The sequence below is a fragment of the Mus caroli genome, chromosome 10 (assembly GCF_900094665.2).
Source record: "Mus caroli chromosome 10, CAROLI_EIJ_v1.1, whole genome shotgun sequence".
Lineage (NCBI taxonomy): Eukaryota > Metazoa > Chordata > Mammalia > Rodentia > Muridae > Mus > Mus caroli.
The window spans coordinates 72755628-72779964 of record NC_034579.1 but is presented as its reverse complement, the minus strand read 5'-3'; the positions used below and the strand labels follow the sequence as shown (position 1 = coordinate 72779964).

Genomic DNA, 24337 nt, shown 5'->3' with positions numbered 1-24337 from the left:
ATTGGGGAATTGAATCCATTAATGTTATGAGATATTTAGGAATAGTGATTGTTGCTTCCTGTTATTTTTGATGTTTTATGTTTGTATGGCTATCTTCTTTTGGGTTTGTTGAATGAAGACTACTTTCTTTCTTTTTCTAAGGAGTATTTTTCCTTCTTGTATTGGCATTTTCCACCTATCATTCTGTGTAGAGCTGGGTTTGGGGAAAGATATTGTGTAGATTTGGTTTTTTCATGGAATATCTTGATTTATCCATCTATGGTAATTGAGAATTTTGCTGAGTATAGTAGTGTGGGATGACATTTGTGTTCTCTTAGGGTCTGTATGACATCTGCCCAGGATTTTCTAGCTTTCATAGTCTCTGGTGAGAAGTCTGGTGTAATTCTGATAGGTCTGCCATTTTACATTACTTGACCTTTCCCCCTTACTGCTTTTAATATTCTTTCTTTGTTTTGTGCATTTGGTGTTTTGACTATTGTGTGATGGGAGGAATTTCTTTTCTGGTCCAATCTATTTAGAGTTCCATAGGCTTCTTGTGTGTTGATGGGCATCTCTTTCTTCAGGTTAGGGAAGTTTTCTTCTATTGTTTTGTTGAAGATATTTACAGGCCCTTTAAGTTAGGAATCTTCGCTCTCTTCTATACCTATTATCCTTAGGTTTGCTCTTCATGTTGTGTCCTAGTTTTCCTGGATGTTTTGGGTTAGGAGCTTTTTGCTTTTTGCATTTTCTTTGACTGTTGTGTCAATGATTTCTATGGTATCTTCTGCACCTGAGTTTCTCTCTTGTATCCCTTGTATTCTGTTAGTGATGCTTGCATCTATGACTCCTGATCTCTTTCCTAAGTTTTCTATCTCCAGTGTTGTCTCCTTTTGTGATTTCTTTATTGTTTCTATTTCCATTTTTAGATCCTAGATGGTTGCCAGGCAGTGGTGGCACATATAATCCCAGCACTTGGAGGCAGAGGCAGGTGGATTTCTGAGTTCAAGGCCAGCCTGGTCTATAGAGTAAGTTCCAGAACAGCCAGGGCTACACAGAGAAACCATGTGTCAAAAAAAACAAACAAACAAAAAAATATCCTGGATGGTTTTGTTCAATTCCTTCGCCTGTTTGATTGTGTTTCCCTGTAATTCTTCAAGGGATTTTTGTGTTTCCTCTTTAAGGGCTTCTTCCTGCTTACCTGTGTACTCCTGTATTTCTTTAAGGGAATTATTTGTGTCCTTCTTAAAGTCCTCTATCATCATCATGAGATGTGATTTTAAATCAGAGTCTTGCTTTTCTGGTGTGTTGGAGTATACGGGGCTCACTCTGATGGAAGATTTGGGTTCTGATGATGCCAAGTAGCCTTGGTTTCTGTTGCTTATGTTCTTGCTTTTGCCTCTCGACATCTGGTTATCTCTGGTGTTAGCTGGTCTTTGCTGTCTCTTACTGTGGTTTGTCCCTCCTGCAAGTTTGTGTGTCAGTACTCCTAGAAAACCAGGAGTTTGGGTATGGAGAGCTGTGGCATAGGGTCAGGTCCGGGATGCAGATGGAAACTGGGTTCCTTGGTTCCTGTGTCCTGATGGCTCTGCGCTGGTCCTTCTTAGGCCAGGAATTTGAGCAGAAGTGGTGGTCTTACCTGTGCTCACAGGTATGTCAGCAATCCCGGGAGACCAACTCTCTCCTGGGAGTATTTGGGTATGGAGAGCTGTGGTACAGGGTCAGTTCCCCAGCTCAGACAGAAACTGGAAGGATCCTGTTCCAAACTACTCCTCGGTTCCTGTGTCCTGAGGTCTCTGAGCTGGTCCCTTGGAGGAGAAGTGGTAGTCTTACCTGTGCTCACAGGCTTGTCCACACTTCTGGGAGACCAGCTCTCTCCAGGCAGTATTTGTGGCACAGGTTAAGCTCTGGTGCAAACAAAAACCAGAAGGTTTATTTTTTTTTCTTAATTGTATATTTTAATTATTTATATTTCAAATGTTATCCCCTTTCCCAGTTTTCTCTCTGCAAACTGCAAATCCCATCCCCTTTTACCCTGCTTCTATGATGGTGCTTCCTTATCCACCTATCCACTCCAGCCTCACCACCCTAGCATTCCTCTACTCTAAGGCATCAAGCCTTCACAGGACCAAGGGCCTCCCATTTGATGCCAGATAAGGCTCCATCAGCTCCTTTAGTCCTTCCCCTAACTCCTCCACTGGGGTCCCTGTGTTCAGTCTGATAGTTGGCTGTGAGCATCTGCATCTGTATTAATCAGGATCTGGCAGAACCTCTCAAGAGACAGCTGTATCAGGCTCCTGTCAGCAAGCATTTCTTGGCATCTGCAATAGTGTCTGGGTTTATACCTTATTTTTTTAGACAGGATCTCTAACATAACCAAAAGTTCACTGATTAACTACACTGTCTAGCCAGCCAATTCTACAGATCCTTCTGCCTCTGCCTCAGCCTCCCCAGCATAAAAATTACAGGTGCATACCAGCGCCTAAATAGGTTCTTGAGATCAAACTCGTGTTCCCATATTTGTTTACCAAGCACTTTGTCAACTGATCCATGTCCTGAACATCTGAAAACATATATTTCAAATGATCTCACCACAAAGAAATGATCCCTGATTTTTTCACTACTCAGCTATAATATATATATATATATATATATATATATATATATATATATATATAATAAAATTAGAGTACACAGTCACCTGCTTTGGACAAAGGTGTCAACAATATGTATTGGAAAAAGACAGTATCTTTAACAGATGGTTGGTGGGAAGCTGGGTACCTTCACAAATGAATGAATGTTTATCTCTCTCTCTCATCCTACACATGAATCATTTCCAAATGGATCAAGTATCTCAATGTTAGACCTGAAATTTCTAGAAGAAAGAGTTGGAAGTACAGTTCAAGATCTAGGCTAAGGTAAGGATTTTCTGAATAGGACTATGGTCCCCTGGGAAATAAGAGCAACAATTAACAGCTGCCAGTTAATACAATTAAAAGGCTTCCATAGTGCAAAGGAAATTGTTAATCAACTTAAGAGGCATTCTACAGACTCATGGAGGGATTTGCAACTGTAAATTTAACTAAATACCAAGAAAGCAAGAAACACAACTTAAACAGAATGCTACAGAACTGGATAAAGCTCTTAGAAAACAAAATACAGATGTCTAAAAAAATATTTTTAAAGAATTCATCATCATCACCCACCAGGAAAATAGAAATTAAAACTAACTTGAGCATGCCTTTAATCTCAGCACTCAGGAGGCAGAAGCAAGAGGATCTCTGTGAGCTGAAGGCCAGCCTGGTCTACAGAATGAGTTCCAGGGCAGCCAAGATTGTTAAACAGAGAAACCCTGTCTCAAAAAACAAAAACAAAAAACAAAAGTAGAGATTTCATTTTACCCCAGTCAGAATGGCTAAGAATAAGAAAACAAGAGAAACTGTTTCTAAAATTGTTTTCCAAGATTAGAGGTACATTTAACCCTCATCCCCAGGACCCAAAGACAAACCAAAGTTTACTCTGGAGAAACAATGAGTTTAAATTGGGCTTTCTTACAGAGCACAGATGAGGGGTTACTTATAGGAATATGGGTACTCCTCCCCCAACCAGTGACACTGTAACGCCAGAAGGGATGATATCTTCCTACTAGTCTCACAGATGTAACACCCATAGTCTTCCTGTAATATACATGATCGAGCCCTTCTCCCAGGCCTGCTGCAGAGTTGTCACATGGTAAGGATCAAGTGGCTATTAAAATGAGAATCTCCTCTCCACCGCTTCATGTAGAGAACAGTTATTTGGGACAACAAAAGCTTTGTGCACCATTGATAAAAATGAAAATTTGTGAAGTTAAGCCACTATGGAAATTACTGTAGAGAAGTCTCAAAGGACAAAACGTAGGTCTACCATATATGACCTAGCAATACCACTCCTGGACATATTCCCAAAGGATTCTATTTCCAAGAAAAGACTCGCGTTCATCCATGTTTATAGCTCTTCTATTCACAATAACTAGAACATATAACAGCCTCGATGCCCATTAACTGACAAATGGATAATGAAAATGTAGTACCTGTACACAATTAAATTATATTTAACTGTAAAGAAAAATAAAATCTATTGGTAAATGGACAGAGCTGGAAAATATTACTCTAATAGCCTAAACTCAGAAATACAAATGCCATGTTTTCATTCATATGTGGATCTTTGACCTTTAGGGGTGTGTGTTTAATTGGAGTACCTATAGAAACCAGGAAACTCAGAAAGGACCATTGGTGGGGACTGGGGAAAAGACATCAAGGGGGAAGGATGCTGGAGTACAGAAGATGTGAAGGGAAAGGGCTATAATGGAGATGGATGTTTAAGTAGGAAAACAAGAGGGCAGAGAAAAGAATGGGTTTGAGGAGGAATAAGTAACACCAAGGGTGGTAGAAAAAAGCTATATGAAACCTACTATTTTATAAAGTTCATACATAATTTATAAAAATGAGTTCAATTAACATTATCCTACACAGGCAACAATACTACTTCAAGAAGACACAACTTGCAAAGTAAAAAGACCAGTCCCAGATGTGGGATACCACCTCCTGAGCTGTTGGTTGAAGGTGACCCAGAGGCCCCACCAAACAATATAGCCAATTGCTATTGCTCTTGTTTTTTTCACTAAAACTTAATGGAAAGTCCCTATTGTTAAAGCTGCCAAACACTTTGATCATAGGACATGGAGAAATCAAGTTGATACTGACCAGGAAACTTCCTGCCTGCTACCTAAACTTCATAGTACTAGAAGTTACTATGCAGGCTGCTTGAGGGGGGGAAAGTCATTAGTGGTCTTAAATAGCTGTCAATCCTGTGAACCACAATAATGACTGACACAGCAAGCTATGCCCGTGGTTGCAATAGTGGCAAAACTGTTATGGGGATAACCACCTACTTTCTGATTGGATTTAAAGCCTGCTGTGCAGGAGGAAATGCATGGCTGGTACTGTTAACAGGAACAAAAACCCATGGTTAGGAACTCATAAGCCCAGGGGTTGTATCTACTACTATTATTGTACCAAATAGACCTAGTATCAAACTTTCCTCTAAATTCTTATCTCTATACCATATGCCAGTGCAGCTCTTTGGTCTCATCAAAGAGATTTCTATGTGCAGAAGTTAATGCGTGAGAGCGAGCAAGCGAGAGAGAGAGAGAGAGAGAGAGAGAGAGAGAGAGAGAGAGAGAGAGAGAACTCAGCCAGAAATGGTACGTTTATCATCTGTATCACCCCAAGCCTCAGGCACAATGATTAAGGAGGGAACAGAAAGATTGTAAGAGCCGCCAAAGGTCAGAGAGAACCAAAGCAAAACAATAATTCAACCAACAGTTCAGGAGAAGAGATCCCACATCTAGGACTGAACATTTTACTTTGCAAATGTTCTTTCGAACATAACAAGACTGCTGCACTTATTATTTGCAGCTGTGTGATTGTCTGCATAAGCAAGGCCTATACAAGATCAAGCCAGTCAACACTGTAGCATGGAGAGGGAAGTAGTTCACAAGTCCCCATCCCTAAACAAAGGAGGTAGTGACAGTTAATGGCTTCTTGGGGAAGGAAAGTCTCTTAAGAGTATGGTCCATGGTAAGTTGACCATGAATAGTATATTGGACTCAGTAGGTTAAATTTTAAAAAGAAGAAAAAGACATAAAGTTCATTGAACAAGGAGGTAAATGGGAATTGTAGGAGTTAGAGAGATGAATGTCTTGTCAATATGGCCAATATATTACATGAATTTTTTGAAGAATTAATAAAAATACTATATTTTTTAAAATGAGTCATTAGATTTATAGTGAACAGAAAGAGTGTATAGAGGGTTTGAAGATCGGCAGATGGGGACTATTTGGTTGTATGTTCAAAAATACCAACTCTACTAAGGAACACTGAATGTGAGGGACAGATGGTGAACAACTAGCTATGAAAGATAGATGTAGACAGAAGTAGAGTAGAAAAAACATGAAAGAAAAGTGGGAAAAAAGTGAGGTGTTCTAGTTTTCATCTATCTGCTACTGTGATAAAGTACCCTGATAAAAGGCAACGCAGACAAGGAAGGGTTTGTTTGGCTTATAATTCCAGGTTACAGTTCAGCACATCAGGGAAGTCAAGGCAGGAACTTGAAGTAGCCAGTTATATTGTATCCACTGTAAAGAAAGGAGAGATGTGAGGACACAGGTGCTCACTCGTGCTCAGCCCACTCTCTACATAAGGGGATCTCTACAGGATCCCCTGCCTAGGGAACGGTGCCACTCACAATATGCTGCACCTTCCCTCATCAATTAACAAGCAAGACAATATTTCACAGACATACCTACAGGCCAACATGAACTAAATGATCCTTTGTTGAGACTTTTTCCCCATGTAATTTCAGATGGTGTCGAGTTAGCATTTAATATACTGTCATAGGCGAGGATTCAAGTTTTAGGTGCTCTGTGGGTCAAAATGGGGCCCTGCATCTGGCCCACCATTGGGCTAAGGCCACTCATGGAGGCAGACGCGGGAAGTTTGACTGAAGCTGCCCAAACTGCCACCAGGCAGGTGTGGGGCTGTGAGAAGACACAGGACCTCGCTCCGGGGGTGGGGAAGGCTTAGTCTGAGGTTCTTGCAGAATTGCCCGGAGCTGGCTGGGGGGCGGCAGACCCCAGCCTGCAGAGACTAAGACCAGCAGTTTCTCACTCTGCAGCTCTAGCCCGGGGCAGAGGGGAAAAGGATAAGAGGAGAGGGCTCCGGATGGGTCCCTCCAGGAGGAGGAGAGTCCTTAGCTTGGTCAAGCGGCTTGACTTGAATTGACTGACAGCCGTGACTGGAGAGCAGGGAGGCCTCCCTCAGGAGGTTAGATGCATGGCTCATTAGGGGAAGACCTGCTCCACTGCTCCAGCATGGCAGATCCCAATGAGAAGAGACAGCCCATGGTTTTAAGGCGTTTATTGTAGAAAGGCAGAGTGAGAGAGGCAGGAGCAAGAAGGAGGCAGGAGTAAGAAAGGGAGCAAGAGAGTGAGGAGGGGGCAAGCAGCTGCTTTTTATAGTGGGCTGGGCCTACCTGGCTGTTGCCAGGTAACTATGGGGAGGAGCATACCTGGCTGTTGCCAGGTAACTGTGGGGGTTGAGTCCAGACAGAATACCAGGAGCTTGGGGCATTGCCTATATGACTGATAGCCACACACCTCTCTAGTTGGAAGTCACCACCCACCAGGTGACCTGAGTTCAAGGCCTATGATCGACCAGGGACCAGGCTGTTTGTACACTACTCACCCCCACAGTGTTCAACAATTTAAAATGCTTCCTGTAAATCCAGTTGTGAAAAAACTGGAGAAGAAGTAATAGTAAGAGCCCCTAAATGACTTTGGCCTGAGTCAACTCAAAGGACCAATAAGGTTACAGCCCCAAAGACAAATCCTTATAACTCACTGACCTATATGGTCACCACCTTTGAAGTTGGTGGTAAGAAAGCTTTCCACACAGCCTGGGGCTTCCCACATCTCCTGACACCTCTGCCAGGAATTTGACCTCATTTCTCAAAGACAAAACAGATTCTAGGTCACATCCCCCTGGAATGAGAGACCAATTGATGTGATTATCTCCAAGATAAAGGGGGCACCTGCTAAAAGTAGAAACCAGTGCCCCAGAAGGGAAGACATCGGGGAACCTAAAAAAGGGTCTCTGATAATTACCTGCCAAGATTTCAGAGCAAAGGGCATTTCCATGTGATAACGAAAGAAAAGGAGGAAAAGGGGAGCTAGAACTTTTCAAAGGTTCTCCTCATCCATTCATCCACCCAGCAACTTCCCTAAACCTTACCCAAGGTCACCGTTTTGCTACGTACCTGACTCTCATAGAGAATAGACGGCCTTGGCTGAGATGACAGAGAAAGGGAATTCTATAATGTGCCACTTATTATAAAATTCACAGAGCTAATGTCTCAAAAAAAAAAAAACCTACAGGTCCTCATTGACTGGGTGAGAGGGAATTGGGGCACAGAGGGAGATGGACACAGTTAAGGGTATGCACTGTGCTTACAGAGGAACCTGATCTGAATCCCAGCACCCATGTCCAGCAGTTCACAAACCACCTACAATTGCAGCTACAGGGAATCCAAAGCCTCGTCTGTCCTTCTGGGGCAAGTGCACCCATGTGCACATCTTCCTACACAAGCATATAAGCAAACATATAATGAAAAGTAAAAATAAAATGTTTAAAAGTAGAGCAGGATCAGGGCTAAAGACCTGGCTCAGTGGTTAAGAGCACTAGCTGATTTTCCAAAGGACCCAGGTTCAATCCCTAGCACCCACACACCTGCTCACAACCATCAGTATCTCCAGTCCTAGAAGATTCAGTACGCTCATCTGACTCCCACAGGAACCAGGTACACATGCTGCACAAACAGACATACTGGCAAAACACCCTTGCATATAGCGTAAATATTAAAAAATAATAATAATAATTGAGCAGAAAATGGTTTGCCTGTCTTCAAATGGAGAGAAATTAGGCCAAAAAAAAGTGTCTAAAATGGGACATTGTGGGAATTTATACGTGGAAATGCAAACATGGGCAAACACCACTGGTGTAGGAGGTCATGACTCTAGGGAGAACTTGGTATTTTCTTTGACTACACAGGGGTGCTATTAAACTGCCTTCTAAATATTATTTTTATGTCCATGCATTAGTGCTGCTCTCAGCTTTAGCCAGAGAAGTTTCTGCAGTGGACAGTGTTTGGTTTCAGACCCTGGGACAAGGGACTGAGGTGTATAGTTTACATATCAAAGCAGACCTGGCCTCCAGATTCTTCCAGCATCCCTCAGTCCCTACCTGGCATACCCTGCACCCAACTTTTTGCTGTATAACCCAGGTATTTGGTGTTCTCCCTTTCTTCTTCTTCTTCTTCTTCTTCTTCTTCTTCTTCTTCTTCTTCTTCTTCTTCTTCTTCTTCTTCTTCTTCTTTTTCTTCTTCTTCTTCCTTCTCCTTCTCTTCTCCTTCTCCTTCTCCTCCTTCTCCTTCTCCTCCTTCTCCTTCTCCTCCTCTTCTTCTTCTTCCTCCTCCTTCTTCTTCCCCCCTTTCCTTCTCTCTGCACATGCACTTTCTCTTTTTCTCTTCCCCCTCCTCTGTCCCCCTTTCCCATGGCCTCCTTCCTTGGGGCCAGTGAACTCACCTACCTGAGAGCAGCTTCCCAATAACCTGTGTATATATATATATATATATATATATATATTTCCTCTGGTCAACAAAGAATCAGGACTCAAAATCAGCACTTCAGTAAGTGCTCTGTGAATAAAGCACTTACTGAAAAGCCTGACAGCCTGAGTTTGATCCCTGAGACCCACATCTCTCACAAGGTGTTCTCTGAGCTCCACACCATAAGGTTTTTCAAGTGTGTGTGTGTGTGTGTGTGTGTGTGTGTGTGTGCATGTGTGTAGGTAGGAAGCAGGGTCTGTGTACATGTATGTGCAGGAGCACTTAGAGGCCAGAAAAGAGTGTTGGACTCCCTAGATGTGGAGTTGCAGACAGTTGTGCGCTACCAGATTCACAACTCAGTTCCTTTGAAAAGGCTCTTAACCACTGAGTCACCTCTTCAGCTACTAATTTAAAAAAAAAATCAAAGAAAGAGAAATTTCTCATGAGCTCAGCTTCCCTGTCATGTCCGGAAGGCACTATTTAGCCGTAAAAATCCTGGTCCTTAGGCTTTTACTTAAACACATGAACATACAAGCAATACTAAATGGAGTGAAGAGAGGAGAGAGAGCCAGAGAAAGTGGGAGAATGAGAGAGAGAGAGAGAGAGAGAGAGAATTTAAGAAGTCATGAATTTGAGAGGGAGTGTGGGAGGAGTTGAAAGGGGGATAGGAAGGGTTGGAAATCATGTAAATACAGCATTCGTGTATGAAATTCTCAAAAACTAAAATATTAAAATTAAAAAGAAGCGAGAGCGTAAGACATGGAAGAAGCAAAGGATAGCCGCTGAGTACAGAATGAGCTGCCTCGCCGAAACCCTCGCAGCAGCTCCTGCCTTTGGAAGAACTTATTCATATGCACATTCAGTGAAAAAATATATCAATTTAAGGAGCTGGGAAGACAACTAAGTGGAAAAGAGCGCTAACTTACTTCTCTTGCTGAGTTCTCACAGTGCCCTCTTCTGGCCTCTGCGGGCACTGCATGTGCATGCCCAAATTCATGCACATAATTAAAAATGAATTAAAGAATTAGTCAAGATCACACGAGATCACACATTTATTCCTTCCAAGGACAATGCCCAAGAGCTCTTACTACATTATACTAGAATCCACTTCTTGAAGTGTCTTCTACTGGCACACTAAAGACTAAGCTTCTAACATAAGGGACATACTGCAACCAATCTAGCAAATACTAAAAACTCAGGTAAATTTTAAAATATTCAGGGAAAGAGAGCCAGTCAAAGAACACAGGCCCTGGGGCAAAACTACCTAACACATCGGAGAAATCCAAAAATGAGGAGGAGGCTGAAGTTCTGTGCTTGGAGCTGAAGTTAGAGGTAAAAGGCAAATTAGTTCACATGGAAGCAGGCTTGAGGGGGCGGGTATTATTGTTTTGTTTTGTTTTGTTTGTTTTTGTTTTTTGTTTCATTGTGTTTTTGACTTATTTGCATGTGTTTTTTTCTTTAATGTGTCTGGTTTGATTTTTGGTTTTGGTTTTGTATTTGAGTGTTTTATTTGGCCATGGTGGCAGCTTAGGCTTTAGGGGGGTTGTTTTGTTTTGTTTTTTTAATTCTCTTTACATTCCAATATCACGCCCCCATCTTCTCCCAGTCCCCCCCAGCTCCTCCCCCAATCCCCTCCCCTTCTCCTCTAAGAAGGGAGAGTGGCCCCCTGGGTATGACAACCACCTACCTCCCACTTACCCCTCCCACTCCTTCACTCCCCACCCTACTCCCTACCCCTCCCTCCCACCCATCCACCCCAGCACATTAGTCACAGCAGGACTAGGCATATTCTCTCACTGAGGCCAGAAAAGGCAGCCCAGGTAGGGGAATAGGATTCACAGGCAGACAACAAATACAGGAACAGTCCCTACTCCAATTGGGGGGGGGGGGAGCTGTATGAAGACCAAGCTGTACATCTGCTACATATGTGTGGGAGACGTAGGTCCAGTCCATGCTTGCTCTTTGGTTTGTGGTTCAGTCTCTAGGATCCCCTAAGGGTCCAGGTTAATTGACTCTGTTGGTCTTCCTCTGGGGTTCCTGTCCTCTCAGGTCCCTCAGTCCTTCCCCCAACTCTTTCACAAGACTCCCTGAGCTCCATCTAATGTTTGGCTATGGGTCTCTGAATGTTTCCATTGGCTACTGAGTGGAGCCTCTCAGAGGAGATTTATGTGAGGCTCCTGTCTGCAAGCATAACAAAGCATCATAAATAGTGTCAGAGATTGATGCTTGCCCATGGGGTGGGTCTCAATTTGTGCCAGGCATTGGTTGGCCATGCCCTCTGTCTCCGCTCTCTTTGCCCCTGTGCATTTTGTAGGCAGGACACATTTTAGGTTGAAGGTTTTGTGAGTGGATTGTTGTCCTTGTCCCTCAACTGTGATTCCTGCCTGACTACAGGAAGTGGCCATTTCCAGATCAATATCCCCCACTGAAGGGAGTTCCAACTAGAGTCACCACTGTAGCCACCCTGGAGTCTCCCTCAGTCCCAGGCCTCTGGCAAGTCCTAGAGACACCCCTCAAGCATCCACAGATGATTTCTCTTCTCTCCCCTGCTCTCCCTACACCTGATCTCCACCCCACTCCCCTTCTCCACTCCCTCTCACCCAGTTCCCTCCCTCCATCCACTTCTGATATCTATTTTATTTCCTATTCTGAAAAAGACTCAAGGCTTTGGTTGTTCTTCTTTGAGTCTCCGGTTGTTGAGTTTTGTTGTTTAAAGCATTGGCTTGGGCCTTTTTCTTTTTTTCTTTTGTGACTGTCATCTAAGAGACCATCTTTTTAGTTTTGGTAGTTTGCACTAAAAACCCTGTGCAATAGGAGCGTAAAGCTCACTGTGGTCATAGTAGAGAAAGACTCCTTTAAGATATACATGCTGGGTTCTGAAGATCGAAACAAAGTAAACCATGAAATCAGCAAAGGAGAATTCTATGAGAAGGAAAGAGTTCTCAATTTTGAGGTAAGAAAGAACTTAGACTGTCCTAAGAGCTGGAGAGTATTGCATATTTTAATCTTTTTATTCTATTTTAAGTGGAATTGCATTGTTTTGGTTTGTTTGTTTAAGGTGCATAAAACCTCAGGTGTCTGTCTTCAGCTAGCTCTTCCACCATTTTTAAGACAGGATCTCTCACTCCCCAGGAGGTGGCCAGGTCAGCTTGTGGCCAGCCAGCGCCAGAAATCCTCATTTTAGCATACCCAGTGCTGAGATTACAATCTCACCATCGGGTCAGCCTAGCATGTTTTCATGTAGGTTCTGAAAATCAAATTCAGATGTTGTGTTGTAAGGCAAGCACTTTACCAGCTGAGCCCATCTTCCCAGCTTCAGGAATTGTAGTCTCTTTATTCATTTATATATTTTTATTATTTAATTCTGTGTATGGGGGGGGGTGATCTGTCCACATGAATGCAGTGCCCACAGAGGTCCAAGGTGTCAGATTCCCCTAGGTATCAGTCAGGGGATGACAACCATCTGATGTGGGTGATAGGAATTGAACTCAAGTTCTCAGAAGAGCGCGTTACTGAGCCATCTCTCCTGCCCAGGAATTGTATTCTTAATTCAGGTTGGTTTTGTTGTTGTTGTTTGTTTTTTGGATTTTTTTTTTTTTGCTTTGTTTTGTTTTGTTTTGTTGATTGTTCATTTCAGGAGTATAAAAACATAATTGGGAGCCAACAAGATGGCTCAGTATGATCCCGGGACCCCTCATGATGAACTAATTACTGTACAATGTCTCTCACCAGTACATACACCCTGTGGTGGTACACACACACACACACAAATATATGTATATGGTATTCATGTCTACTTCAAAACTACTAATATTAGAACTAGTTCGTGAATTCCTTAGGATTTTCCAAATGCAAGGCTGTGTTATCTACTAGTAGATATAGGTTGGTTGACACATTTCCAAAATCATGAGAAACAATGAGAGAGGAACTCCATAAAAGCGGCTCCCTCAAGGAATACAGTCCGAATTTCCAGGCCTAGTTCTCCATTTTGCCGTTCCCATCCCCCGCCCCTGGAACGCAATCTCCATGGTTGTCCTGGTTGCCACGGTGAGGGGAGCTCTGGGAGCACGCATTCTAGCCACCAGTAAAGAGTGGTGTGTGGTTAGGGCTGGGTGGACCCCTGTCCATTCTCCGAGGAGATCGCGGGCACTAAGTAAGGAACCATGCCTGTGTTGCTCCCTTCCACAGACCCGGGCCAGGACTCGCGCGTTGGGGCTCCAGAATGGCGCCAGGCGGCCAAGGCCACGTCTCGCAAGGCACACCTTCTGACCGATCGCTGTGGGCAGGAGGCGGTGACCATGTGGCAGCCCAAGGACAGTGTACTGGACCCGAACGTGGCACACCACCTGGGCCGCGCCGCCTACATGGAACCCTGGCGCTTTCGGGTAGAGATGCTCAAAGGGGGCGGCACCCTGGAAAAGCCACCGCCCGGAGAAGGCGTCACCCTATGGAAAGGGAAGATGAAGCCCCCGGCCTGGTACGCGCGCCTACCGCTGCCTATGCACCGCGACGCGCGTGCCCAGCAAACCGCCGAGGTGGTGCACGCGCACGCACGCGGGGCGCGCCTCACCGCCGCCCGCCTGGGCCGCGCGCAGCACCAGATCAATGGGCAGCTGCGGCTGCTGCTGCGCCAGCGCGAGGCCACTGACCGCAGGCTCAGCGAGGTGCGCAAGGGCCTGCTCATCAATCAGCAGAGCGTCAAGTTGCGGGGCTACCGACCTAAGTGTGAGAAGGTGCGACCCTCCCCGCCACCACACAGAGACAGAGGTTGATGCTTCCTTCTTCAGACAGACAACACGCCCTATTCTCCATCTCCAGCGAGGACACCCGCAAAATAGGGTGGCTACACCTCCAAGTTCCAAAGCCTGAGTTTCCCAAAAATTGTTACTGAAATTGAGGTCATAATCTGTGCCTCCAAGAAACCAGATTCGGCCACCCGTCCTCTATACACCAAGCAGAACAGAAAAATTAATAGTAAAAAGCAGATAGGGTATTTAACCAATGAGAACACTTCTCGAAGAAGGGCAAAGATATCTCCAGTGACCCTCTGCTGTCCATTTTCGTTGTTCTGAGAGATTAAAGTTTAAAGAGGGAGCCATACTACCCACATCTAAGCCGTTCGAGTTAAGGCGTGGCCCTGACCATCGCTGACCTTTTGTCTAGGCTCAGTCTCTTTCGACCAAGGGTCTGGTTAGCTGTCAGTACAATGTGAAATCCCTTCTGGGATGAAAGTTTCTCCTCCACCTGGTACCAGACCTTTTCCTTTCCCCAGCAGGAGATATCTGGGGTGAATTCCAGTTTCTTGGGGTCTATTAATAGTTAGATTGAAGGACTTAAACGTGTCTCTTTAGAATATCTTCGTTCCTGTCAGGGTACTTCCAAAAGAACAGCCCAGGTGCCTTTCCCCAATAGAAAAACTGTTTCAAATCTAGGCTATGAGGGTAGACCCCTCTCCCCGCCCCACCTCCCACCCACCTCCCCCATCCCCACCGCAGCCCCAAGTCACACTGCATAAAAATCTTCCCAAAGAGGGAAATTCGCATCTCCAAGTTTGAATATCACATCATATCTACTCCTGTTCCAAAAAGTTCACCAGACCCACAGATTCTGCCTTGGCCAAGAGGCCATAATGCCCCAATTTCTTTCTCTTTCTTTTTCTTTTTCTTTTTTGTTTGTTTGTTTTTTGTTTTTCGAGACAGGGTTTCTCTGTGTAGCCCTGACTGTCCTAGAACTCACTCTGTAGACTAGGCTGGCCTTGAACTCAGAAATCCTCCTGCATCTGCCTCCCAAGTGCTGAGATTAAAGGTGTGTGCCAACACTGCCCTGCTGATGCCCCAATTTTAAGGGAGAAACACCCTCAGACCTGGTTAAGGTCTTGAGTGCCAAGGGCACTTGATGATTTCCAGGGTCACAAACCAAAAGAATCCACACAAAACAAAAGATAAAAGCCATCCCTGAGCTGGAGAGATGGCTCAGTGAGCAAGAACCCTTGCTGTGTGAACGTGAGGACTTTAATTTGAAGCCTCTGAATCCACAAAAATGCCAGAAACTGTGCCTTTGTACTGAGAGTGCCTTTAGCCCCATCACTAAGGACTGGAAACAGGTGATATTCCCGGAGTTCACTGGGCAAGCTGCCTTGCCCAAACAGCAAACTTTAAAATATCAGCAAACAGCTCCCTCAGCAAGTCATAGGCATACCTCCTGGAAAGATCAGTTCTTCTCAGAGAGACACCTCCACTCTCCCACACACTCACCCCACCCCCTCCCACCCATGCCTCCCCCAAAGGAACAAAACTCCTCCAGCTGCAAGCTCCACAGTTCACAAAGATATGGGAGTCCTCTCTACTCAAAAGTATGAAATTTCCCTCCAGCCTTCTCCTGAGAGTAATTCTCCCCCCCCCCCACTTTTTTTTTCCAGATCCCAGACAAGGCTGACAGCTTGCTTGTCTGGGAGAAAAAGGAACTTAAGTCCATGAAGAGAAAAATGGAGAAGGACATGGAAATATCGGAGGACTTGCTCAAGGTTAGGGGGTACTTGGAGAGGGACCCCTGGATGCCTAATACACAAATGGCTCTAATCTAAGCAGGGATGGGTATGGTCAAACTACATTGTGTGCAGTTCTGAAAAAAAAAAATGTCATGATAAAACTCACTGTCTAAAATTACTAGATACTAATAAAAACATTTTTTATAAAACAGTAAGTAAATAAATAGCCCTATTCTCTTGGTACCCAACTGCTAGTCAAACCTTACTGTAGATTTCTCTTGGTAGAAATTGATCTGACCATTTTGTCCCTGTTAGGCAAGCATCAAATCCCCATTCAGCACAATCTCTGGCACACAGTAGGGACTTGACAAGTATTAGGATTCAGTTAGGGAAGACATTTTTCAAAGTGCCGTGGATTGAACACACTGAGTTACGTCACAGAATCACTTTTTATTATTTTTAACTATGTGTATATTCGAAGGGGGTGTGTGTTGTGCAGGTGCTCCTAAGAAACCAGTAGTGTCAATTCTTCATGGAACTAGAATGATTGACAGTTGTGAGCTTCCCAATGTAGGTTCTCTCCTTTCACTACACGGGGGTACTGGGTATCAAACTCATGTCATCAGGATTATCTTCACCTGCTAACCTGTTTTACCAGTCCTCAGTGGGCTTTTTCTTAAAGTCAAATAACAAATGTCTTTAGCCTTGTGTTCTGTTTGCCCTGTTATAACTACTCAAGGAGGCCAGAGCAGTTTAAAGTCACCAGTCTGGGTGTGCCCAAGAATAGGCTTACAACTGGTTCCTGATTAGAATAAATAAATAGCTGGACAATGGTGGCACACACCTTTAATCCCAGTACTCAGAAGGCAAAGTCTGGTGAGTATGAGTTTGAGACCAGCCTAGTCTACAGAGAGTCCCAGGACAGCCACGGCTAGAGAGAAACGATGTCTCAGAAAAATAATAATAAATAAATAAAAATTAAAGCAGGCTACCAGTCTATAGGCTGTAGTTTGACAACCCCTTCAAAAAACATGCAAAACTATTATCTTGGTTCAGGGGACCAAGAGACAACAGGAAAATGCATGGGTGGGAGGCATGTTTGCTAGGATATATATATATATATGTATATATATATATGTATATATATATATATATATATATATATATATATGAAAAAAAAGACTTCTATTTTGATGAAGTTGGGCTTCAATATAACAAAGAGAGGAGTCAGCTTAGAGGCCCAAGAACTTTATGATGGGCTCAGCTCTGCCCCTGCATCCAAGCTGACTTGTCATTTCTCTGGTCCTCAGGCTCTGGCCTCCTGCAGGGACACTCTGGACTTCTACTGTCAGGAACGGCTGCAAGCTGTGGAACTCATGAATCAGCCACTGGACAAAGTTCTGGAGCAGGCTGGCCGCCACTCGTGGGTAGACATCACCCGACCCCCAACTCCTCGAACTCAGGGCTTGAAAACGCCTCCTCCTGACCCCATTGGCACATATACCCCAGGTGGGCACCATAGAAAGATGTTTGCCAAAACTACAGCTCTCTCTCTCTTAGCTAACTGTTACTAAAGTATACAGCCTTGCTTGGTCTCTTTCCCTGGGCACTTCCAACAGCACCCATTCATTCACAGGTTCTACTTCAAAAGAAGCCAACCGAGGCACAATTTAAATTATCCTCACTTACTAGCCCTTCCGTGGGTTTCTCCCAGTCCTTCATCCATGGCCCTTCATCCCTGGTCCACCACCAGAGAGGGGGGAGAACGGGAGGAGAAACAAAGGAAGACAAAGAGAGGCCTGTGGCCCTCATGTACATTCTGTGCGTTCACAGCGTGTGCTAAGGCCTTGTTTGAAGCCAAGCGCTTGTTGATGGAGTCCAAAGACATCTTAACAGAGATGGCAAAGAACGAGGTGGACATTCAAAATCAACAACGAGAGATAAGCGACCGTGTATGCTCCTCGCTGGCACAGAAGATGCGTGAGACCTTGGAGTTGAAGGTGCCCACCCTGCTTGGCTAGGCTCCAGAGGATGGTTACTGCTGGAGTGGTTGGGGAAGGAGGGGACAGTGGCCCAGAGCGAAACCCATGTGCTCTCCAATCTCCAGGAAAGAATGACCATGACTTTGGGGCTGATGAGGGGGACTATCCACCGGTGCATGAAATTCAATCAAGAGATGTACGTCACACGGGGCATCATCAAGGTAAAGGTTTGAGGGATCGGGGACGGAGAGGAATCTGGTAGGCTCGACCTCACTGTTCACCACAACACACTTTGCCAGGGTCCTCTGTTGAAAAGAAACCTGGAGGCGCGAGAGAAACTGAACAGACCCTTGGTACGCATGTATCAGAGGCACGTGGGCACCCAGCTCCCGGAGGCTACTCGCCTTGCCCAGGTATGTTCCCTTCCACTTCCCCCCTGGGTGAGATTACATCCTGGTAAACTGCCTTCCCCAAGCATACCAGATCAAGGGAAAACTGCTCACTGCGGGGGTCAGCGGCCTCTGACATCAGGCTTTTCAAGTCGCTGGGCCACACCATTCACGGTTTGCCACCACCCCCACCCCGCCCCCCATATCCCTGAAACTCTTAACATAAATTGTTCAAATGTGTTCTACATTCTTGGTGCGTGTTTCGCTGTAAGAACATCCCTCTCTCAGCTATCTCAGCCATTTAGTGTTTGTGTTTTGTTTTGTTTTGTTTTTCTCGCAAACCTGGCCCAGCTTCTTACCTAGAACCCCTGCAACAGAGATTTATCTTCTCAACTATGCTTTTTTTGCATGAGGGACCCTTTTCGGTGCACACCTGACCCCTGTATAGAATCCTGCCCATCTTCACGTCTACTCTACGCTCCTGCCTGTCCCAAAAAAAAGCTGGGTTTGGCTTGCCAGTCCCCCAGCACTTCCCACTCTCTTCCCATCATGGTCCCTCCCCTTCCCAAAATCAATTTTCCCCAGCCTATCTCTCCTCGGTTTGACCACACTCTTCCCCAAAACCGCCCAACCTCTACCAATACGGCCCCTCCCTTCTCCCCAGTACAGCTCCGCCCTACTCCAGAACAGCTCCACCTCTCCCAAAGAACGGACCTCCCAGCTCTGCTTTGACCCTCCCCAGAAAGACTTTGCTAGCTCCACTACTTCCTAAAAGCCTCACCCCTCCCCAGACCTCCCACGCCCCTCCCAAGCACGGCAACGCCCCTTCTACATCAGCCCAGATCCCCCACAGACAGGTTCTTTTAAAGCACAGTCCCTCCACTGCAAGGATCTCCTTTGCTTCCTTTGCCAGGATATGCCCCTCCCAGCTCAACCTTCTCCAAGGCTCCGCCCTTTCCCATCAAAACCTCTGCTCCCTCCCTCTCCAGGGTACTGACCTGCTGACCCGCCACAACTTGCACATGGAAAAGAACTTAAAAGAGCTCCGTACAACACACGATAACCTCGCCTGGGGCCTCAACTGCAAAAAGATAGGGCACGATGTGGACTACGATGTGGTGCGTCTGCGCCTACGCCAGCGCCACCCGCACGTGTGCTATGAGCAGGCGCAGCGCCTGGTCAATGACTGGGACCCTCGCACACCAGTGCGCAGCCAAACTAATACCGCCTCCAAGTGACCTCAGCTTGCCTTGGCCTTGGTGGGCTGGAGCGGATCCCCCCAGATACATGGCCCTCCCTCTGACTACCCTTCCCTCCAAATGCCCTCTAGCAGAACTATAATTAAAATATATTCTCATTATTAGCCACCGACTGTATGTCAGTCACATCGCAAAACCTAATGTCTCCTCGCAGTCATATTGTTAGGATTTAAATATTAGCAGCTGGTTTCAAGCTGTGTGGCCTTGGGCAAGTCACTGCCCTTCTCTGACCTCAGTCTCTCAAGCCTGTAAAATGAATATAACAGCACCTATCTTAAACAATTGTGATAATGACAGATGAGTATGTCAGTAGAAGGTCTGTAGCACGGTTGCTGCCTATCGTAACATAAGCTGTTATTATCATCCCCATGTTACAGCTGAGGAAACTGAGGCACAGAGAAGTTAAGCCACTTACTCAAGCTTCATCCATGGCTACAGAGCCTGCCCTCTTAGCAGAGTGCTTCCAACACCCGCTTCTGTCCTTGCCCCACAAAAAGTATCAGGCCCTGAACTAGGCAGGTTGCAGCAGTGGGCACAGCTGAAATGACCACTGCCCTTGTGAAGCTCACATCCCCTGCAGCCCGTGTTCTTTTCGGAGAGACCCTTGAGTGGCCCTGTTCACATCCAGCTGTAGCTCAGCTCCCCCCTGTGTGCTCTGGAAACCTTGAACACCATCAAAGAACTCTACTATCTGTTGTCCCTAGATCCCAGGGCCTGAGATACACAAAGAGGAGAGGGTGATTTTTGCAGTGTCACTTAGAATCTAAATCCATGGATTCAACCAGTGTCAACTTGAAAAGAGTCTCAGGACCCCTGGGGCTCGGACTTCTACATCAGCACCTGTCAGGCTCTTCCTGAAACCAATCAGGAAGGAATACACTCAACCTAAGGGAATTGTGGCAAGTTTTTGTTTGCTTGCTTGCCTTTTATTTATTTAATTATGCCTGCTTGTATTGGGAGGTCTGTGTGCAGTTGACCCCAGAGGCCAGAAGATGGCATCAGATCCCTAGAGCTGGAGTTATAGGGTGTTGTGATGCTGGGAGCTGAGCACTGAATCCCCACCCTCTACCAAGAGCAGTGCACACTCTAAACCACAAAGTCATCTCTCTAGCCCTCAATGCAAGGGAACTTAGTAAAGAAATGATGGTTGATCCTCACCAATCAGATTCCATATTTGTGCATGCCCTTCCTTGCTAAGAGAAATTTGGTAATCAATACTGATGTTTGTGAGGTCATTTGCAGACAGTCACCAAGCGCTGAAAGTTTCCAGCCATTCTGACTCCACAGGCTCCTCTAACAGGAACCAAACAGGAGAGGTCCTTCCTCCTTTCTGCAGCATCCTAATTGAGAACATGTGTCCTCCTGGCAGTCTATGTAGTGCCCCTGGTTTTGTACTTCTCAGGCTTTTGGTTAATGGTTACATTGTGTCAGATGCCCTCCCGTGCTTAGAGTGCTGAAACACTGTCCAAGGTCTTTGACACAAAAACGTCATGATGTGTCTTAAAAAAATAAAATAAAATAAAATACTGCAAGGTGTGTTGTCACAGATCTGTCATCCAGCATTTGGGTGGGGGCAGGAGGACCAAGAGTGCAAGAGTTCAGATTCATCCTCAGTTACACAGTGAGCACAGGGTCAGCTAGGGCTATAAGAAACCTTCCCTTGAAAGAAAGAAAGAAAGAAAGAAAGAAAGAAAGAAAGAAAGAAAGAAAGAAAGAAAGAAAGAAAGAAAGAAAGAAAGAGAAAGAGGGGGGCTGGGATAATTAAAACATTTCTACCACCCCCTCTAAGGCCCAGAAAACACCGCAGAATACAGGATGGGAAGCCTGTAAGAGCCGGAAGATGAGGTAAAGGGTTAAGGGATGCAATCATCAGGATAAGACAGTTGTAGTCATGAACTCATACCAGCTGAGGCAGCCTGCATCTGGACCTACGCAAGACTAAGCCTGTCAACAGTCAGATAGGACTCAGGGAGGGATTCATGGCTCCCTACTCCTCCCTGATGAATAGTAGCTACTGATAGATTCCTGGAGAAGGGGAGTCAATGGCTTAAATGGAGTGCCCATTGATCAACCCACCAGGCTCCAGTGGATAGATCTAATCCATTGGTCACACAGATGTCCCTGGTTAAATTCAGTGGGTAACAAAACAAAAAGACATCAATCCACAAAGGCAATGGATAGGGATGGGAGGGAGAGAGATGTAGGGTGGGTGGTTGGGTGGGTGACCAGAATGGTTATCATATACATGGATAAGATTGTCAAAGGACAAAGGTGTCTCAATCAGGAAACTGAGGGCCGGAGTTCCGATCCCCAGCACCCAAATCAAAGCCAGGCCTGTCAACTGAGTCTGTGTCCTCAGAGCTACATCCCCAAAGCTTATTGATCAATCTGTCTAACCAATCTGTGTCAGAAATAAGATGCAGGGTGATAAAGGAAGCCATCTGATATCAACCTCTAGCCTCCATATACACACATGTGTACATGAACCAATTATGTGTGAGCACAAGTACACACACACACACACACAAAGCTTCATGTCCTATAAGCTTCATTCAGGCATGCATTACAATGTTGTTTACTATAAACATGTCAACAATATCCAAGTCCTAAATAAACTCCCTTTAAACAGAAGCTGAAAACAAGATTGGGTGTGAATTATTTGATCAAGCTGTAGTCAGAAGTTTCATTTCCCAAAGGAGCCACGATTCTGCAGCCACTGATTCGGTGCTCACAGGGGTTTTCTGAAGCATAGCTAAGATCCCTAATGACTGTGTTTACAAAGATGTGAGTTGTAAGCCAGAAGAAAACCCATGACAGGGTGACCTGCTGTTAACTTCTGCAGTTTTCCTCAAGTGGGTCTCCAGGACCTGAATCAAGAAGCTGTTAGGAAATCCTACAGGGTGAACCCCACTGGCTGCTGTCCCCTACAGGTAGAACCACCTGTTTTTTAAGCTCCAGCACTTCCTTTTCTGAGCACAGGACTGCTTGTTGATTCTCAGAAACCATCCTCAGGGATGCAAATGTTCTTTTTGCAAGGGATGCCTTGGCCAATGCCACTACCCTCATCCTTGCTGAGACAGCCCCAGTTGTCACCTTACCTTACACAATGTTCCCAAGGCAGCATTTGCACAATCCCACAGAGGTGTCAGCTGCTCCCAAGGGTTGAGTTCCAGGGACTCTGCAAGACACCGTCTCTGAGAGGCCATAAGGTGGTGTCATATCCACACATTAGAGAAGAGGGACAAGGCTGGAGGCAGTGATGAGGCTCAGATATGCTACTCGGTGAATACAGGCTCTGTCTGACTTGTAAGTACTTGCAACCAAAACAAGAAACGATAACAAACAAGAGTTGGCCAGCAGGGTTATGTCAATGAAAAGTTTCTACACAGCAAAGAGATCCATCGACAGAGATACAGAGATGCATCCAGGATTCTTTCGAATATCTCATCCACCTCACTGAGGAATAGGCTAATGTCCAGAACAGAAGTTCCCAACCTGTGGGTCGAAACCCCTTTAGGGGTCAAACAACCCTTCCAGAGGGGTCACATAAGATTATTGGAAAACACAGATATTACATTGCAATTCATAACTAGCAAAATTACAGTTATGAAGTAGCAATGAAGATAATTTTATGGTTGGAGGTCATCACAACATGAAAAAAAAATTATTTTAAACTGTGGCAGCATTAGGAAGATTGAAGACCGCTGGTCCAGAGTATACATGGAACTGAAAGGTCTTAACCAAAATAGACAAAATTGACAAGTGGGATGAACAAATGCCTCTCTAAAGAAGAAACAGTCCAGTCCTACAAATCTTCCTTTCCATACTGAACACACCTGGCTCACTTGTTCAATGGCCTTATTATTCTCACTTTGATTAATCCCATCTTCTTGTGGGTCTAGGGAGATGGCACAACACAGATTTGTGTAACAGTTTCCTCTGAGGTTAAAACATTCCATGTTGGAAGGAAACCTCTTAAGACATAGGATGTAAAGCAAGAATGAAACAGCATTTAGGACAGGATGTTTATGAGGAGGTGAAACATGTTGTACTAGGGGGTGGGGGTGAGCACTGCATCCTAAAGGGGAGTTTCATTAAGACAGAATTAAACAACTCAAAATAGCATCAGGAAATCCCTGAAACCGAGCAGATTCAATCAGATTCAACCCCTTCCTCTGTGTTGTTTATAAGCAGTAAAGACTGCCTAGACAGAGACTTGATGCACCAGGGTGAGGGGATAACCAGAGGACCCCACCCTCTCATAGGAAAAGGGGAGAGAGAGATGGGGGAAGGTCTCTGTGAGGGGGGAGACCAGAAAGGGAGCAGCATTTGAGATGTAAATAAATAAATTAAGTTTTTAAAAAAGACTGCCTAGAGTCACTCCAAGAGAAGACAAGCTGCCTAGAAGACTCTCAGACAAGCCAACCTTCCTAGAAGAAGCTCAAACCAACTGAGTTACCTGGAAAGGACACCCTCTATCCTGCTGAGTGGATGAAGATTGTGCACTGTACTCCAGGTTTCCAGCTCTCATTCCTGAGCAGGCTTTGGTGATGCAGCTGTCTTTGAGTCATTTTGGGTTCTATAAGTAAATCCTCACCCACATTCTTATAAGTAACCCCAATAAAATTAATAAGTTCACCAAGTTAGACTTTAGTGATATCCATACTTTGGTCTGCTTGGTCATTGGTTCCCTAACTGAGGCCAGCAAAAATTTCTTCACAGCTCCCCAGAAACAGTGTCAAAACACACACACGCACACCCACATATAAATGAACAAAACAATGCACTATTAAGTATAAGAAGTGTTTGGGTTTTTTGTTTGTTTGTTTATTTACTTGCTTGCTTACTTACTTATTGACTGGCTTTGATCAAAATCCTCCTGCCTCAGCCTCTGTGTAATGGAGATTACAGATATGTCTTACAGAGTACAGAGCAATTTCATATGCAAAACATCCTATGGATTTTATTCTTGTATTCACCCATTTTTTTATTATAACTAAATACATCAGGCTTGGTAACTATACAGAAAAATTAATTCAT

General features: G+C 44.9%; 1 protein-coding gene across 1 annotated transcript; it reads left to right on the top strand.

Moving 5' to 3' along the window:
- Positions 1 to 13240: 13240 nt before the first annotated feature.
- Positions 13241 to 19911, top strand: Ccdc105 (coiled-coil domain containing 105). Its single transcript, XM_021174703.2, has 7 exons — positions 13241 to 13913; positions 15599 to 15703; positions 16978 to 17176; positions 17501 to 17667; positions 17775 to 17870; positions 17949 to 18062; positions 19028 to 19911. Exons 1-7 carry the CDS (start codon positions 13344 to 13346, stop codon positions 19274 to 19276), a joined length of 1500 nt encoding a protein of 499 aa, XP_021030362.1. The 5' UTR covers positions 13241 to 13343; the 3' UTR covers positions 19277 to 19911.
- The last annotated feature ends 4426 nt before the right edge of the window (positions 19912 to 24337 follow it).

Excerpts from the sequence above, each read along its gene's own strand:
- Ccdc105 (XM_021174703.2), top strand. The coding sequence starts at position 13,344 with ATGCCTGTGTTGCTCCCTTCCACAGACCCGGGCCAGGACTCGCGCGTT. Across the intron at positions 17,668-17,774 it reads GTGAGACCTTGGAGTTGAAG|GAAAGAATGACCATGACTTT; the intron begins GTGCCCACCCTG and ends TCCAATCTCCAG. Across the intron at positions 17,871-17,948 it reads TCACACGGGGCATCATCAAG|GGTCCTCTGTTGAAAAGAAA; the intron begins GTAAAGGTTTGA and ends ACACTTTGCCAG.